The following is a 20,192-nucleotide window of genomic DNA, read 5'->3' on the forward strand; positions in this document are numbered from 1 at the left end:
TCCTTCCTCTCTCCCTCTGGTTCTCCTAATTCACCGATCTTCCCTATATCCTTGCAATATCCCATCCCCTCTCCCACTGCCATCTTTCCCTGATTTTGCTCTATCTTCCACATATGAGAGAAAACATTTGACCTTTAGATTTTTCTGAGTTTGGCTTATTTCACTTAGCATGATGTTTTCCAGTTCTAGCATTTATTGCAAATGCCATTTTTTCATTCTTCTTTATGCTTGAGTAGAACTCTATTTTATATATATAATTTTATTTATATATAATTTTATTTATATATATATATATATATATATATATATACAAACACATATACACACACACACATCCTATATCCTTGCCAGTATTTGTTATTATTTGTTTTCTTGATAAAATTGACATTCTAACTTGAGTGAGAAGAAATCTTAGTGTAGTTTCGATCTTCATATCCCTTATTGATAGAGATGTCAAATGCTATTTCATATATTTGGTGGTTATTTATGTTTCCTCTTTTGATTTCTGTTTAGTTCTTTTACACATTTATTGATTTTTTTTTCTTTTTGGTATTGAGTTTTTTGGGTTCTTTATATATTCTGGATATTAATCTGCTATCAGAGAAGTAGTTCCAGCACTGTTTCTTGAAAAGACTGTCCTATGTGCTCTTAGCACCTTTGTTGACTGTTGGCTATAGGTGCTTGAGTTTACTTCTAGGCTCTCTATTTTATTCCATTGGTCTATGTGTCTGTTTTTATGTCAGTGTCATGCTGTTTGGATTACTATAGCTTTATAGGATACTTGAAAGTAGATAGTATGATGCTTCCGGCCTTTTTCTTTTTGCTCAAGATTGCTTTGGTTATTCAGAGTTTTTTCATTTTTCCATATAACATTTTCATAGTGATTGCATTGAATCTCTAGATCACTTTGGGTTGTGGACATTTAAAAAAATTTTTTTAGTTGTAGATAGACACAGTACCTTTTTTAAATTTTTATTTTTATGTGGTGATTAGGATCAAACCTACTGCTTCACACGTGTGAGGCAAGTGTTCTACCTCTGAGCTACAACCCCCAGCCCCAGTATGGACATTTTAACATTATTGATTCTTTCAATCCATGAACAAGGGATGTCTTACCATTTATTTGTGTCCTCTTCAATTTCTTTCACTAGTGTTTTATAATTTTTATTGTGGAGGTCTCTTACCTCCTTATTTAATTTTTGTATGTATTTAATTTATTTGGTAGCTATTTTAAATTAGATTGCCTTCTTGATTTCATTTTGAGATAATTCACTACTGGTGCATAGAAATTCTGCTGATTTTTGTATGTTGATTTTGTTTCCTGCAATATTGCTGATTTCATTTATTAGCTCTATTTTTTTTTTTCTGATTGTGGAGTTTTGGGGGTTTCCTGTATATAAGGTCATGACAGTGACAATTTGACTTCTACTTTTCCAATTTGGATGCCCTTTATTTTTTTCTTTTCTCTAGTTGCTTAGGATAGGGCTTCTAGCACTGTGTTGAGTAAAAATGATGAAAATGGGCATCCTTGTCTTGTTCCAGATTTTAGAAACCTTTCAGTTTTTCACTGTTCAGTATAATTTTAGCTGTTGGCTTATCATAAATGTTCTTTATTATATTGTTGTGTGTATATTATATGCCTAATTTGTTAAGCAGTTTTATTATGAAGGGATTTTGCATTTTATTGAATGCCTTTTCTGCATCTGTTGAGATGACATGTAGATTTTGTCTCATTTTTGTTGAAATGGGTGCACTATGTTTTGGTTTCCATATGTTGAAACACCTTTGCATCCCTGGGTTGAATCTCAGTTGATTATAAAAATCTCTAATGATCCTTCATATTTCTGTGGTGTCAGTTGTAGTATTTCCCTTTTCATTTTTTATTTTATTCATTTGAGTCTCCTTTTTTTCTTAGTCTATCTATGAGTTTGTCTATTTTTCTTATATTTTTGGAACAAACATCTCTTGGTTTTCTTGATATTTTATATTGTTTATTTAATGTCTATTTCATTTTATTTATGCTCTTACTTTTTAATTTCTTTCCTTGTACTAATTTAGGAATTGTTCTTATTTTTCTAGTTCTTTGAGATACAGTTATCACTTGATTATTTGAGCTCTTTCTGTTTTTTTAATATAGATATTAATTGCTATAAATTTCCCTCTTATTACTGCTTTTGCAATATCCCATAGATTTTAGTATACTATGTGTTAATTTTCATTTGTTTAAAGACATTTTCAGGGGCTGGGGATGTGGCTCAAGCGGTAGCGCGCTCTCCTGGCATGTGTGCGGCCTGGGTTCGATCCTCAGCACCACATACAAACAAAGATGTTGTGTCCACCGAAAACTAAAAAATAAATAGTAAAAAAATCTCTCTTTCTCTCTCTCTCTAAAAAAAAGACATTTTCAATTTCCTTTTTGATCTCTTCCTTGATCAATTTTTGTTTAAAAACAAGTTGCTTACTTTTCATGTATTTTTAGATTTTTTTTCATGTATAGATTTTTCATACATTTATAGATTTTTGCTTTGTGGTTATGATGAAGCTTACAAAATTTCTTTTCTTTTCCACCAAACTATTTTAAAATGATATCAACTTAGCATTATTATAAAAAAGAAAAAGAGAATATATACTATAAGAAAACTCTACACTGCTACTTCTTTCTTTCCCACATTTTGAATTTTTGATGTCTAATATTACATCTTTTTATATTGTCCATCTCTTAAGACATTAGTGTAATTATTTTTATATTAATTGTTTTGTTTTGTAGTTTCATCCTGAAGATAAAAGGGCTATGTACCATATTTAAAATATAAAAGCATTCTACTTTCTGTGTATATTTGCTCTCAATAGTGAAATTTTCTTTTAATTCACCACAGTCTTTATGGGTTGGACTGGAAAATGTTCGATTATTGAGTTTTTGTTGCAGGCCCAAATTCAATATCTGGGTTTTCTTTCTATTCAACAGACTGCACTGTTAGATATCAGTTCTGTTAAACACATAATTTATGTGGATAATAAGACTATCAATAAAGCAGAATACCCTGAAGGATTTGAGATTCACAGCATGCAGTCAGTAGAAGAGTTGGGATCCAAGCCAGAAAACTGTAAGTAAAGCAGTTAAAATAAATTCATTTTCTATTCAAGGTTTGTCATTTCATAGGTTAGGAAAAAAGTGACATGAGGGAAAACACTAAAGATTTTTTATTAAAAAATCTTTTTAATTATTTAAAAACTGTCAAAATATATATGATTAAGATTTTTTTCTCCCTTTTTCCTCAAGAGGGAACCATTGTTTAAAATTTGCTAAATAGTTGAGTTGTAATAGATGGTTAGACTTTTGGCAGTTTTTGCCAAACTGTTTTTTTTTTTTTTGGTACCAGAGATTGAACCTAAGGGTGCTTAATCACTGAACTACATCCCCAGCTCTTTTATTTTTATATATGTATTTGAGACAGAGTCTTGCTAAATTGCTTAGGTCCTCGCTAAGTTGCTTAGGGCCTTACTAAGTTGCTGAGATTGCCTTTGAACTTGCAATCCTACTGCCTCAGCCTCTTGAGCTGCTGGGATTATAGGTTAATAATCCGGTAATTATAGGATCATGCCACAGCATCTGGAAAAACTTTCCTTTTTTAAAAAAGTAGCTTACAAAACTCTTCCATTTTGAACTCACAAAAAGAAAAGATCTTGGGCTTTTCATTCAATAGTTTTTAAAAAAATTCTTAATACTAGCTATCTTAATGATGTCTCAGAGGATCAAAGATGTTCACCAAGATTAATGCTTTGATTTATTGTACCACTGAGGTGGTAGTTGGTATATCATTTAAAACTAGTAAATGTACCTTGTAGCAAATTGTCAGTCATTAGGAAAGAGAAAATTAATGCCCCATGAGAATAGTTTTCTTCTTGTGTTACATGTGAAGGTCATAATACTGAACTAGATGAGGACAGAATACATTTGGGAAGGAGAAAATATTGTTTGAACCTCTACTCTGTCTCAGAATAATTTACCATTAGAGAATTAACATATATTTACAATTACAGGTATAGATCATAGCTTACTTCCTTGTGTGGAAAATGACAGAATCTGTCTGAAATTTTATCCTACTTGCAAGTAAGCCTACCAAATTTCTTATAGACAGAAGACTTTTAGGTCAAGGATGAAGTTTTTTTCACCAACAACACTAGCAGTAGCTAGAGTATTATATTAGCTTTTGTATCATGGGAGAGGAACTCAGAGCTTAGGGAATCAAATGTTTTATTATCTTTATTGTACCGGACAGTAAGCACATGAGCTGTTTGCTCTCTTTAGAGAGACTATCTCTGTGCAAACATCCTTGAAAAAGTAGTTTGGAATAAAGTCTGTTCACAAATGTGCAGGAAACATGAGACCCATAACCATTATTTCTGAATATCAGGATGATCCTTCAAGATTGGGGTGCACTTGATTACGACAACCTGATTGGTAGTAATTAATCAGCAGATTACCAATTCCACTGATTAATTAAAGGGTGTTGATAAAAAATTTAAGGGGATATTAGTCCTCATAGTTTTATTTGAGCAATAATGTGACAGGCCATCTATCTTACCTAGTTCTACTCTTCTCTAGGATACATATATTTTTGTGGTACTTTACCTGAGTAGACAGTTACTATTATGATGACACTTTTTTGAATGCTTATTCAAATTGGACATGCAGAAAGTGTCATGTTGTATGCTAAGATTGAGAGCTTAACATGTCTATTGCTGCTGCTTTAATTATTCATCAGAGGATATATACATTCTCTAATTTGCTTGGTTTATAAACAGTGACAGTGGATATGTGTTTTGGTCAACTTTTTCATTGCTGTGACCAAAAGACCTTACAAGTACAGTTTAAGAGGAAGTAGTTTATTTGGGATCATGATTTCAGAGGTCTCAGTTCATAGATGGCCCATAGTAAGGCAGGACATCAAGGTGGAAGAGTGTGGTGGAAGAAAGTGGCTCAGAACATCATACTAGTAAGCAGAGAGAGACTTCTCCTCTCACCAAAGACAAAATATATACCCCAAATACAACCCCTCACAGACTCAGCTCCTTGAGCCACACACTACCTGCTTATAGTTACCATCCAGTTAATCTGTTCAAATGGATTTATACACCAATTTTAAGGTTCTCATAACCTAATCATTCTACCTTTAAACTTTCTTACATTGTCTTACATGTGAGCATTTGGGGGATACCTAATATCTAAACCATAACAATATCTTTAAGAACATTAGATTGAGCCATTTTAAGTTAAACTGAGTGTTTCAATGGTCTATCTTGCTTTTTAAAATTTTTATTTTAACACGCATAAAATATTAATCATTTTTGCAAAGATATTTCTTTATTCTAATAATATTCATAAGCTCTTAATTCTAATGATGTATCTGCCATTCTTGGCCATTTTGATGTATCCTGGGGAAGGACAGGTAGCTACTGGGTTAACGTGATAGATTGTCTTAAAAATGGAAGCTCTAATGTGCTGTTTAAGTCTTTCATTAGAATTTTAAAATCATTTTAAAAATCACCTTAAAAATCTAATCTAGTAGTTTTCAACCACAGGGATCTATAAGAATCACCTATAGAGTGATGTAATCACCTATAGAGTGAATCACCTATAGAATGATATAGTGAATATAAATTCAGAAATGGGGTTTAGAAATAGAATTTTGTTAAAGCTCTTCAGGTGATTCTAATGCCTACCAGTAGTTAAAATCATGAGCTAGTCAACTGACTCATTTTTAGAGGTGGGAAAACTGAGGCTTGAAGAGTTTACACACAATAGTGTATACTGATTCTCCAAAGTCCTGGAAATCTTCTCACAACACTGCTCAGTATACAACACTGGGAAGAGGCATGAACAGATAGGCACGAACACACATATGCATCCAGAAAATGAACCAAACTGAGTTTGAAATTGTAATTGTAATTAACCAGAATTTTTGCTTTTGATGATCAATATACAGTATTATCATTATGCAGCATTGAATATATTATTGTTTAGTAATTTAACTTTTGAACTAAAAAAACATGGTGCTTTTTCATTTATTTAGCAACCATTCCACCAAACAGACCAACTCCTTCAGACATGGCCATTGTCATGTATACCAGTGGTTCAACTGGCCGCCCTAAGGGAGTGATGATGCATCATAGCAATTTGATAGCTGGAATGACAGGCCAATGTGAAAGGATACCTGGACTAGGGTAAGAGAGAATTATTCAACTTTATTTTTTGAAATACAGAGCTTGTGTTCAGCATTCTCTAAACTATATTAAAATAATAAAGTTATTGATGTATCTGATTTTAAAATTCCTTTTCAAACTTGGAGTGGAACCAGCATTTGACTCAGTTATCCCACTCCTTGGCATATACCCAAAGGACTTACTTTCAGCATATTATAGTGACATGGCTACATCAGTGTTCATAGCAGCTAAATTTGCAATTCCCTAAGCTATGGAACCAACCTAGGTGCCCTTCAATAGATGAATGGATAAAGAAAATGTTGTACATATACACAATGGAATATTACTCAATCATAAATAAGAATGAAATTATGGCATTTGCCAGTAAACAGATGGAACTGGAAACTATCAAGCTGAGTGAAATAAGCCAATCCTAAAAAATCCAAATTCCAAATGTTCTCTTTGATATGCAGATGCTGACTCACAATAGGTGGGGGGGTGGAGGTTCACTGGATTGGAGGGAGGGGTGTTGATGCGGGGAAGAAAGAGGGGATAGGAATAGGACAGTCAGTAGAATGAATTGGACATAACTTTCCTGTGTTCATATATGAATACACAACCAGTTAACTCCACGTCATGTACAACCACAAGAACGGAAAGTTATATTCCATGTATGTATAATATGTCAAAATACATTCTACTGTCATATATAACTAAAAGAACAAATAAGAAAATGCCTTTTCAAAAGTGGTTAAAATGTTTCTTCTATTTTATTTTAGACCAAAGGACACATATATTGGCTACTTACCTTTGGCTCATGTGCTAGAATTGACAGCAGAGATATCTTGCTTTACCTATGGCTGTAGGATTGGATATTCTTCTCCACTTACACTGTCTGACCAGGTGACAAACTTTTTAATATATTGGTGTTACAATATTAAGTTATATTGGGTGGCATACTACTTAAACATGAGTTATTTTAATTCAGTTAAAACTTTCTCTGTAACTTAAAAAATACTTGTTATGAGCAATATGTAACTATTGTAAATAACCCTGGTTTTGTTAGCATTGCTTCAGATACCTGTTTTTAAATTATTTTGAAATGAATAAATATTTTCATCTTTTCTTTTCCTATCAATTGTTTTTTACTCTGGAGAGCTAATGTAAAAAATATAAATATACTGAGCCTTTTTGACATATTAACCCAGGACCACTGATGTGTTCTTCTAGAGGAGATGTGGAGTTTTGACCCAGTATTCATCTGAATTTTCTCTATACTTGTGCTGTCCTAAACAGTAGTCACTAGCTGCATCTTTAAATAGAAATTAATTAAAATTTAAAAATTTACTTTTTTATTTTCAATAGCCACATTTCAAGTTCTCAATAGCTATGTGTGATCAGTGGCTGCTATGTTGGACAGAATAGATACACATTATTTTCATTCATGCAGAAACTTCTTATTGGACAGTACTGCAGCATCTCCAAGGACAGCCCTTGGCTTAGTATACTGAGTCAGGGTTCTCCTTTCTGTTATTCATGGCAACAAACCCAACAATGGGTATGGCTCACTCATGTCTTTTAAGCACATCTATTGTCCACAGTTCTGTTATATGCCTTCTTTGGAATAGTTGTGATAGAAAAGACTCAACCAGGTATAGGAAAAATAGCTACTAAGAACATTGTGAATTTCAGGGTGCTGAAAGATAAAGTAAGTGTAGGAATGACTTGACTCTGTGTGTAACTTTGACAGTCCTGAGGACCCAGCAGTTATTTTTAGATCTCTGGCCAACAGTGCCTATTATTTGGGGTCTGATGGTGTTAATAGTTAGAGATTGTATTACTTTTAACTTTTTAATAGAAATTCCTGTTTAGGGAGATTAGTAGGTTTGTATAGTAGTAAGGTAAAAAAAATTAAATAGATTTTTTTTCAGATTTATTCGGGATTCTAACCACCTTTATCTGTGTTTTGTTTTTTACTTTTGATGTATAAGTTAAGGTGCACAAATATTAAATGTATTACTTGATTAAATTTAATGTACACAACATGTAGATTTCTCATCACTACCATCCAGAGCAAGAAAAAAAAGTGTTCTCAACATTGTAGGATTTCCCTGTTTCCTCTTAGTCATTACCACCCCACAAAGATAATTCAGTTTCCTTTTAAAGTGGTTTTTGCTATGAAGAAGAGTTCTGTTCTAACTAACTACCAACTTTGTACTTTAGAGGATACAACCTGTTTGTAAGAGGGGGTGCTGCTGTATTTAATTTAACTCTAATACTCAGCCCCAAATTAACCTTTAAAATTTGCCAAAATAGTAATAGGATAAGTAAACTATCAAATAAACTAATAAAACTTGATTTAGTAAAGTCAGAGTAGGCCTATGTATATACAGGGCTTAAATTATGGGAAACATTTTAGAAACATTTGTGATGATTTTGTTTTGAGATTCTAGTGGGAATTTCTTATGTTAAGAGACCTTATTAAAATGTGAAAACATGGTTCTGGGGTTGTGGCTCAGTGGTAGAGTGTTTGCCTAGCATGTGTGAGGCACTGGGTTCAATCCTCAACAACACATTAAAAAAATGAATAAAATAAAGTTATTAAAATGTGAAAACATTTCCATAAGATTTGGGTATGTTTTTTCCCCTTTGGGGAAGTTCAGAAGCCTAGACTAGCACCATTCCCCACCCCCCTTTTTTACTGCCTTTCTAAGAACAATAGCCTCATTGTGGGGAAGGAAAAATAGTTGGATCTATTGCTGGTCTGACTTAGTTCTTGCTGTCTATTAGGCAAAGCTCTAGTACATTAGAAGCCTTTTAGATAAATTCACTCCTACTTTGTAAATGAACTTTACTCAAAGATAATGAATCTTTATTTTAGTTGTAGATGAACACAATACCTTTATTTTATTGATTTATTTTTATGTGGTGCTAAGGATTGAACCCAGTGCCTGAAATGTGGAAGGCAAACGCTCCAGCACTGAGCTGTAACCCTAGCCCCAAAGATTCTGAATCTTACTAGAAATCTAAATTTTAGGAATCATCCTCAAGTAGAGATTAGAGGCACCACATTTGAAGCTAGCAGATGATAGTGATGTTGTCATAACTGGGGTTACTGTGATCGTAAAAAGACAAATGAACTGATAATACAGGTTGGGCACCCCAACCTGAAAATCTGGAATCCAGAATGCTCCAAAATGCAAAACTTTTTGAGAGTCGACATGATACCACAAGTGGAATATTCCACACCTGATCTCATATAACAAGTCACTATCAAAACACAGGAGCACTGAAACTATTGTATAAAATTCCCTTCAGACAATATGTAGTAAGGTGTGTATGAGATGCAAATAAATTTTGTGTTTAGACTGGGGTCACATCCTAGGGTATTTCATATATATATATATATAATGTGTGAGGATGTGCATGCATATGCATGTGTACACACATTCCAAAACTTGAAAATTTTATATCAGACATTTTTTGTCCTGAGGATTTCCTTCTTTCTTTCTTTCATTTCTAATAAGGGCTACTCAACCTGTATTACTATGAATAATAAAGAAAACATGAGGGGGCTAGGGTTGTGGCTCAGTGGTAGAGCACTTGCCTGGCATGCATGGATACTGGGTTCCATCCTCAGCACATAAAAAAATAAAATGATGTGTCAAAAAAAAAAGAAAGAAAGAAAAAGAAAACAAGGAATGGCTCCCTGTGACTCCTGCTTCTCTGGAACATCTTTCTATGGTAACAACTGGTCAGTAACACATGAGGGGCAGTTTCTACTTGAAGGACTGAAGAGCTAATTTTCTCTCTACAAAGTGGCTTTCCCATGCATGGTGTGCATGTGTGTCTACAAATTTCCACTAACAAGTGTGCACACACTTGCACATACATATGACATAGGAGTTGTTTTTTTTTTTTAATCTCCTTTATCTGTATTAAAGAAAAGCAGGAGAAAAATCAATTTAGTTTTACCAGCAGAACCTTATGTATGGTCAAGCAGGTGGTTCTTGTGGGTCACATGGCTTCTTCAGCGTTGGTTATCTTCTTCCCTGTATTAGCCATCTAAACTTACATAATAAACTGCATTTCAGGAGCTTCTTATTTTTAATGTATTTTGGTGGGTAATTTTATCAATTTTTCTAACTATTGATCTGATGTTACTAATCCCAAATAGTATGTATGGATAAAAGAAGACAGGAGGGGAGGGAGGCAGGGAGAGAAATACACATTTATATATATTTATATACACACACATCTCTCCAACTTGGCCACTGGCATTGTCTTCCTATTTTACTGAGCAGAATATTATCCAATTAGGATTTCTGAATGTTAGTTGATACTCATACTGATGACTTTGAAATGTGTCCTTGCTTATTCATTAATCAAAGAAAGTTGCCTTTGATTTTGTTTTATTGTTAAATTTACTTTAATTGACTTTTTTCGGAAAATGTACAAAAATGTAGTTTGTGCTATATTTTGATGGTACATTATTAATAAGAATCTTTGATTCCCCAAAACTTCTCATTCTTCCTTCCGAATCAGTGTTTCTCCTCTGTAGAAGGCTGAGACATGCTAGCAGCCATAATCTTCAGGATGAAGCACTAGATTGCTTACACTTTGGCTTTTTATAGCAGTAGAAGAACAAATTTCTTGTGTAGCTCTGTCTTTGTTATTAATACTTGAGTTAGAACATTTTTTGCTAAGGTCGGTTTCCCTGATCATGATTATATTTTCGTTATTGTAGTCCAGCAAAATCAAAAAGGGAAGCAAAGGGGACTGTACTGTACTGAAGCCTACACTTATGGCTGCTGTTCCAGTAAGTACCATATATGAATATGAATAGAAGAGGATCCCTTGTATAATTTCTTGCTTACACTTTGTCTTTGTAAAATGTAATACTCTTAGATATATGCGTACATTTCAAAATAATTTTACTTTATTGAAATGCATTCCTTAAAAATCTTAGATATATTGGCAAGATGAAATGGCAAGCTTTTGAAATCTATGTCTGTTAGTGTTTGCAGATCCTTGAAATTTGAGTGATGAAAATGACTTTGTTTCAACTACCTAGTTTGATAATTGGTCATAATATCTTAAGATAGGATAAACTCTAAAGATAATCCTGTTTAATCTTTTAATTTAAGAAATGGAACAAGGAGGTCTGGGGCTGTAGCTCAGTGGTAGAGTGCTTGCCTAGCACATGTGAGGCACTGGGTTCGACTCTCAGCACCACATAAGAATAAATAAATAAAACAAAGATATTGTGTCCATCTACAACTTAAAAAAATGAAAAAGAAAAGGAACAAGGAAACACTGGGCTGCCCTAGAGAACTGAGGCAACATTTCCAATTTTATGGGGCTGATTAGTGACAGAGCTGAGTCAAAGATGCAAGCCTCCTGACCTTTTTATGTGATAAAGGACAACTGTTACTTTGAGATAGCTCCCATAGGAAAAAAAAATGAATTATTCAAAATCCTTATGTGAAATATTACATTTAAAAAAGCAAGATCTTGCTTTTTATAACCTTGGAATGATAAGTTTTGCAACATCTAATACATTCTTTCCAATTTGTGTACAAATATCTTCTAGCACTTTTGTACTTTGGAAACCCCAGGGAGACAGTATATTGCTACTGCTTATATTATGATTGGATTTTAAATCTTACTCTAATATCTTTCACAGCATTACTTTTTTACATAAGAAGTCTGACATTAGATAATGAAATGTTCAAGTTTTTCTAAGTATCACAGATGGAAGATATATGGTCTTTTTAGCTTCTAATTCAAAATTACAAAATAACCAAAGATTCAAATCTGTCAGAGAAGCCTTTGTCTTTTTACTTAGAAGAACTGTAGAATTCGGTGTTCTCAAAATATGAGAGATTTCTGACTAAAGACATCATGAAATGATGCTAAGAACAGCAAGTGAAGTACTTACTCTGTTCCGGGTTAATCCTCCTTAAGACTCTGCTGGGTGGGCCCTATTATCACTACTTTTTCTTATAAAGAATGAAATTTAATATTTGGTAGAATCAAAACTTGAACTCTACCAGTCTGATTAAAAAATCTTCTAACCACTATGACTGTCTATTTAGGATAGTTTTGTATTTTGTTTTGGGAAACAATATATTGGCTTGACTACCTAAAGTACAGGACTCCCTCATGAATCTCAACGTAGGGAGGGGAAAGGGCCAAGGTATCAAGCCAGGCCTGATTTTAGGCCTGAAGGATAAGCAGGAGTTAGCAGATAGGCTATTTATCCTCTAATTTCACATTGCCCTTTCTTCCCTGCCTTACTTTATATGTTGGAGGGCTAACTTCTATGGATGACCAACCAGGGCTTCATTGCCTTATAATTTCTTATGGGGTTCAGCTAATTAGAAGTACTCATGAAATGAGAGTAGGAAGAGAGCAACAAATCTGTACATTTCTTACCTCAGTTTCTTCCCCGCTGGTTTGAGAGTTTGTCAGTTGTCAAGCACCTGTTGGGTAGTCCCTTTCCGAATAGCTGTAACCAGCTCTTTTCCATGGCTACAGTCTTATCCAGGTTCCAGTGATAACTGTCCTTCTCTTACTTCTTCAAGCCTAAGATATTGAATAGTCTTCCGTGTTGCTAGTCCATTGACACTTCAAAACTTGCACATTCTCTTAGTTTTTTTCCACTCCTCTACAAATAGGCTCATTTTTTAAAAAAAGAATTTCCTTCTTGAGAACTATTTTGTTGTCACTATTATTATTCTTTTGTAGTACTGGAGATCGAATCCAGAACCTCACGCATACAAGGCAAGCTCTACCACTAAGCTACATCCCCGGCCCAAGAACAGTTTTTGATAGATGTTGTTTTTTGAGTTTGTTTCATTCCTGGGTGAGAATAAAAGATTTATTTAGTACTGTTAACATTCACAATGTGATAATTCAGAATAAATCACTACTTCTTCTAAGCAGTGACTCAATGGAACATCATGTAATGTTAGTTTGAGATAAAGGGTGATTTGATGAGCTAACAGTAAATCCTGCCAACTTGTTGCAACTCTATAGTGTTACTTACTCACTGAGGCATTTCCACACCCATGATTAGTATCTAGTACTGAAAAAAAAAAAAAACAATGGAAGTGGTTCTCATACATCTGTCTTACTCCCAGGCACTTGCTTTTGTGTGTGCGCATTTTAGGAACCCATATGTTTTTTAATAGGGATAGTTATAGGATTTTAAACTTATTTAAATATTGGGATTTCTCAGTTACAGACCTAGAGAAATATTTCAATTATACAATCATTGATTCCTTTTGTAGAAATGGAGAAAACAACCTTTTAAGGAATGGTTCTGCTGACTTCATTTGTGATTGACTCTATTCAAATATTGAAATAACCATCCATAAAATTATTCCTTGTAGGAGAACTTAATTTATACTGATGATTGACACTTGAAATATTTAGAACCAAGTATTTATAAGCAGGTGTGCTTTGTACAATGATTTTTATTAATTTGTACAATAATTTTTATTAATTTGTGCTAAGTAATTTCAAGAAGACATCATTTAATGATTAGGATTTTTTTCTTTGTGTTATACCTGTTAACCTGGGAATTTTATATTCTAAATCTTGTCCTACCTCTAATTTTCCACATAGCTGTAAGAATATTACTCTTTTTTTGTTATATTTGCTTTATTAAAATGGAATAGGAATGCCTAAATTACAGAGACATAAGATTTTTAAGAAACTGTAACACCAACTATCATGCTGCAAGTCATAAGGTCATAGTTAAAAGATAAAAATATTAGGATTAGTTTCAACATAGTTGGGTATTTCAATGCTGTCGGTTAATAAGTAAATATTTCTGTGAGAGCTGAGTGAATTCTCTGTACTTTAGTTAACATTTCTTAAAATGTTAGATGAACTTAGGGTATAGAACTGAGGAAACCCCTATACTTGTTCTTTATGTTATTTTAAATTAAATTTTTATTTTTGATTGTCAATTATATGTATGTATGGAGTCCAACGTGTTATTTTGATATATGTATTATCATTAGTCTTTTTGAACGAGTGAACAAGTAAGTAAAATTAATTCTATAATGAAACAAATAAATATGTCCATTATCCTAGAGATATACCTAAGATTTCACAAATAAATTTATAGACTGTACCACTGTTAGTGTAATTCTTTTCAGATTATTAAATGTTTTGTTTATTTTTTAGGAAATCATGGATAGAATTTATAAGAATGTTATGAGTAAAGTTCAAGAAATGAATTATATTCAGAAAACGCTATTCAAGATAGGGTATGACTATAAATTGGAGCAGATCAAAAAGGGATATGATGCACCTCTTTGTAATCTGTAAGTACATTTCATAGTCCCTATCGTTGGAGCCTTTATTTATTTATTTTTTTTGAGATAGAGTCCTTCCTTGTTTCCCACATGCTGGCCTCAAACTCCTGGGCTCAGGCAATCTTTCTGCCTCAGCCTCTTAAGTAGCTGGGAATATGAGTCCATGCCATTGCACCTGCAATATATGTGTTTGGATGTGTGAGTGTGTGTTTAAATCTGGAATATGAAAAAGTAAATGGCAAGTTAATTTAGTATCACTATTACCACCATCATCTTAAGGCTGAATTTCTCTTTTATCCACAGTATTTATACAGCAAGCACAGGAGTCTGAACTCTGAACTTGGCAATTTAATAAATTTTAATAATCAAGTAAATACTTAAGATTTAATTATAAAATTGGGTCTTGTGAAGAAAAATAAATAGACATTTAAGTCAAAACACTTGAATTTATAAAAAGTGTCAGTTCTGGCTTAAAAAGTGATCTTCAAGATTTATTTTTCATAGAGTTTTCTGTTTTATTATATTCATAATATAGTATAGCAAGTAGATGAATATAACAGTTATTTTAATTGTGGTACTGGGTGTAGGGATGGGGAAGCATATTTCGTTTGAAGGAAGATAAAATAGGTGACTAATTGCTTCCAAGATAACTATATTTTTTCCTGTGACATCATTTTCTTTTATTCACTGTATGTCAGAGCAGTTTCCTGATACTGTATGTTCTCAGGGTGGGTGTTTAGGAGCTTTTCTGGAATTTTTTAAAGGTGTAATAGTTGTTTCTTTATTAACATCTTATTACGATCATGCTTCTAAAATTTGCATGTTCAACCATAGTTGAGAAATCTTTTCCAGAATTTACAAATTAGTGTGTCACCGAGAATAATGTATTCATGTATTAAAATCATTTATCTCTTCAGGTTACTCTTTAAAAAAGTAAAGGCTCTGCTGGGAGGGAATGTCCGTATGATGCTGTCAGGTGGGGCACCATTGTCTCCTCAGACACACCGATTCATGAATGTCTGCTTCTGCTGCCCCATTGGTCAGGGTTATGGACTGACAGAATCATGTGGTGCTGGGACAGTTACTGAAGGTAAGCATTGTTAATGTGGCAAATCATTCTATATTAGTCACTACTAATAAAATTCATTTGAATTACCTTTGGAAACCATGATTTCTTTATAATATCTCTTAAATAATATCAGATTCACTGGATGCCTCTAATGTTTTAGTTTTGTGAATGTTTGTTTAAGAATACTATGTGTACCCTTGTTCCCTTTAATTTTAAGCCAGGTAAATATTTATTCCACATTTTCAGTCTTCAAAATTTTATCACCCTGGTCCTTTAATCTTCTTTTTGTAAATTACCACTCCTTTGGAGAACTGCACTCATAGAATGAAGTATCACTAGTATGTTCCCCTTAAATAAACATTCCTGTCTTAAATTCTGTATTTTCACATCTTATTTTCAATACCCCAAGGCAGGATTTCTCAACCTTTGAAACAGACAATTATTGTTGAGTGCTCTCCTGTATATTGAAGGATGTTTAGCAGTCAGATACTAGTAGAAACTTGCTTAGCCCAGCTGTAACAATGAAACGTATCTCCAAACCTTGGCACATATCCCTTGTGGGACAAAATTACCCCAGGTTGAGAAACAGTTGGTTATAGGAAATTTTTAAATGATCTCACTATCACTTTAAACTCATTGTGTCCAAAATCAGTTTCCTTATTGCAAACTGTCTCCCCATTACCACATTATTTGTTTTTGTCAATGGTATCATACCCTTAAAGTCATTCAGGGTATCAGCTTTGAAATCCTCTGAATGTTTACTTTGCAATATTATTAACTTTCATCAGATCTTCCCATTCCTTAATTAGATTACTCCTTGCCTTTCATGCCAACGATGTCATTCTACCTTTCATGACTTTAGCTGCTCTGAGGTGACAGTCTCACTGAAAGCAGTGACTGTATCTGTCTGTATTCTATCATATCAAATCCATCCTTTATTCTTTTATTAGGCCCATCTACCTCACTCACTTATAGATGATGTAACAAATCTAAATATACTTTTATCTGACCTTTAAGACGTCATTAATCTGGCACTATTGCACCTATCCATCATCATTGTCCATGAATGTTCATACCTGGCTTTTCTTTCAAAGTAAGCCAATCATGGCCTCTTTCCTATACATGGAGTTTTGGTCTCACCTCTCTATAGTTTCTCTTCCTTTCTGTTGAGTGCCCTTTTGTTAGCTGCTCATAGCTGCCCAACTCTTTAATAAAAGTCTTCCCAAACTACTTCATCTTATGTTGATATTTCAAGTCTCTAAGGGACTATATTGTATTTACCATTAGTACCATGCAGTTTAGTATTTAAATGTTCTCTCAATTGTTTCATGTGTATTTCTTCCTTCCTTTATAAGGTTTCTGAGGGTAGGATTTCCTTACCCTTTATGTGTTTCCTTCAAAAATTTAATATAGTGGTGGATGCATAATAAGCTGTCTATAAATATATACGTGATTATTGCTAACAGTAATCACAAATTACAAAGGATATTATCGGCATGATCATTATGTTTAACACAGACTAACATTTATTGAACACTTAGTTTGTGCCAAGAAGGGTTAAGCACTTATCCACATACTATCTCATTTAATCTTCACAACTTATCCCTTTATGAGGTAGGCCCAATTACTATCTCTGTTTAATATATGAAGAAATGGAAGCATAAACAGGTTAAGCAACTTATCCAAGTTACATGGCCGATGAGTGAGAGAGCAGGAATCCTCATCAAAGAGATTTGTATATGTAATTATCTAAAATATAATCTTGAAAGGCAAAATTACACTGTTGAAATAGAGTTGAAACACTGAAAAATGACCACCCTTTGCATTCCTGTCACTACAGCCTCTCCTTTGTCATCTTTCAGACGCTGGGTTTCTGAGTTCTCAATACATACATCTGAAATGTAGTATGCTAATATTCATTGCTTTTCTTTCATAGTTACTGACTATACTACTGGCAGAGTTGGGGCTCCACTCATTTGCTGTGAAATTAAGCTAAAAGACTGGCAGGAAGGTAAGAATTTCATGACAAGCTCTAGTGATTCTAGATACACCAAAAACATTGCAAGCCTCAAGACATTTCTTTAAAGTGTTAGGTTGTCTAAGGGAACACATAGTGATTTTTCATGGATGCCTATGTCCTGTGTTTTCTTTTTACTCAGTAATACTTTTAGATTCACAAGAAGAAAAGAAAATCTCTATATTCAAGGCCTGGTGATTCTCATCTTCAGAATACTTGATGGGAAAGTGGGAAAAATTCTTAGTGAGGTTTTCCCTGGGTTTGAAGAAAATGAGGATCATTTGAAGTTCAATTTTGCAGGCAAGGATGTTGGGGCTGAGAAAGAAAACCCAGATTTTCAGGGGATGGAATGACTAATTTCACACATACATAAACTAACATTTTAGATCTTGACCCTAGCAAAGATTTTCATATTTCAAACTCACTCTTCCAGTCATCTTTATAGTAAAATTTTTACATGTACCTATAGAGACAAGCCAGTTAGAGGAAACTTGCACTGTACAGAAATTGGTCAGAATCCTTTTTATAAATAAGCTAGAAGCCAGGTACAGTGGTGCATGCCTGTAAATCTCAGTTACTTGGGAAGCTGAGGGAGGAGGATCTCAAGTTCAAGGCTAGCCTCAGCAATTTGACAAGACCGTGTCTCAAAAAAATTTTTTAAAATACTTTTATTTATTTAGAGATGGGGTCTTGCTCTGTTGCCCAAGCTGGCCTCAAATTAAAAATCATATTTAAAAGTCAGTGCATTCCCAAGAGTTTTATACTTTAGACTGAATCTTCCTTTCATGTTGAGGCCATTCCAATTTTACAATGAAAATCTGAAGAAAATATAGGTAGTGTGTGTATACATGTATTGGACATCAGCATCAAAATTGTTTTATTAGATGGGTTATTTGGTAGGCACTTGATTCAGAGAAATGACTATAGTAAAACTTGTTAAGGATATTTTTGCCTTTAACTTTTATTTTCTAATTTCCTGGTGGTATATTTTGATGTCAGTTTGAGGGGGGTTCTATATTGAAAATATATTTGGAGTTTTCCTTGCTGTGAAGGATTTTTGGCATTATATAATAGGAATGATCTTAAAGTTGTACATATAGTAGGTTTTATCATATTGACATAATGAATACTTTTAAATTTATAAGAATAGCTAATAATGGAACTCTATGAACCCTAAGCTTCAGTGGTGAAGGTTTTTGTCATGGGAAGGTAGTTGTTGATGGTGATTACTGTTTGGCCTTTCCTGGTGCTCCTGACGTTATAGACACCCACAGTCTTCATATAAAATGGATTAAATGTAAACTAATACTCTTCCAACTAATAATGAAGAGTTTAATTTTTTTAGTTATAGATGGACAAAATATATTTATTCATTTTTATGTGGTGCTAAGAATCAAACCCAGTGACTCACACATGCTAGGCAAATACTCTACCACTGAGCCACAACTCCAGCTCCATAATGAAGAATTTGATCAGCAGAAAAACATTAACAAAAGAACTTTAAGAATTAATGAAGTTATGAGGAAGTGCTGGCAAATGAAATCTACTAAATCATACACTATTCATGTACAAATATGCCTCAATGAATCCAGCTTATACATATAATGCACTAAATAATAATAAGGAGATCAGCAGAGTAGAACAAGTGGGTCAGGAGGAAGGAGTAGAGGAGGGAAAGGAAAGCTACTGAGGAATGAGATTGATTAAATAATAATGTGCATATATGAATATGGCATAATGAATCCTACTAATATGTATAATTATAATGCATCAATAAAAAAGTTAATGAAGGTAAATTTTGTTTTAGAATAATAACTGATTTGCTTTTATTATCTGCAGGTGGTTATACAGTTCATGACAAACCAAACCCCAGAGGTGAAATTGTCATTGGTGGACAAAATATTTCCATGGGATACTTTAAAAATGAAGAGAAAACAGCAGAGGATTATTCTGTGGATGAAAATGGACAAAGATGGTTCTGTACTGGTGATATTGGAGAATTCCATCCTGATGGATGTTTACAGATTATAGGTCAGTGTATGCTCTTCTCGTGTATTTTTCTTTAGTTTTTGTGATTTCAACATATCAATAGGGTTGATGTTATATGGTTTCAATCTTTGGGCAAGTTATTTAATTTATGCCTGAGCTTCTCCATTTATAAAATAGGGACAACAATACCAATCTCATATAATATCTGTTAGGACTAAATGAGTTGATATATATAAAATTCTTAGAGAAGTACCTTGACCTTGGTATGCAGTAACAAAAGTATCAGCTACAGAAGCATTTGAGTGTAATAAAAATGGGCAGGAAAATAAAAGATTGGCTAATGAGAAAACAAAAATAGTTCAAGAGAAGTATGTTTTGGTTAACTACATGTTGTTCTGCAGAACTAGTTACTATAACATACTCTATTCTAGGCCTTACACTTGACCATCCCACCCACGGGACAACATCTTAGTGAGTGAGTGTGTGTGTGTGTGTGTGTGTGTGTGTGTGTGTGTGTTTTCCTGGTGCCCATTTATATGGCTCTAACCAGCCCTTAAACTTAGAAAATGATAATATCAATCCT

The 20,192-nt window shown here is 33.5% G+C and overlaps 1 protein-coding gene across 1 annotated transcript in view; it reads left to right on the forward strand.

The window, feature by feature from the left end:
- Acsl4 (acyl-CoA synthetase long chain family member 4) overlaps positions 1-20,192 on the forward strand; it is a 78,984-nt gene that overhangs the window by 45,281 nt on the left and 13,511 nt on the right. Inside the window, exons 5-12 of the mRNA XM_015497928.2 lie at positions 2,877-3,104; positions 6,075-6,225; positions 6,984-7,107; positions 10,952-11,023; positions 14,404-14,543; positions 15,452-15,624; positions 17,540-17,614; positions 19,460-19,651. Of these exons, the coding sequence (XP_015353414.1) occupies positions 2,877-3,104; positions 6,075-6,225; positions 6,984-7,107; positions 10,952-11,023; positions 14,404-14,543; positions 15,452-15,624; positions 17,540-17,614; positions 19,460-19,651 (1,155 nt within the window). The remainder of the gene's footprint in view (positions 1-2,876; positions 3,105-6,074; positions 6,226-6,983; positions 7,108-10,951; positions 11,024-14,403; positions 14,544-15,451; positions 15,625-17,539; positions 17,615-19,459; positions 19,652-20,192) is intronic.

This window comes from Marmota marmota, unplaced genomic scaffold (assembly GCF_001458135.2).
Source record: "Marmota marmota marmota unplaced genomic scaffold, marMar, whole genome shotgun sequence".
NCBI classification, from domain to species: domain Eukaryota; kingdom Metazoa; phylum Chordata; class Mammalia; order Rodentia; family Sciuridae; genus Marmota; species Marmota marmota.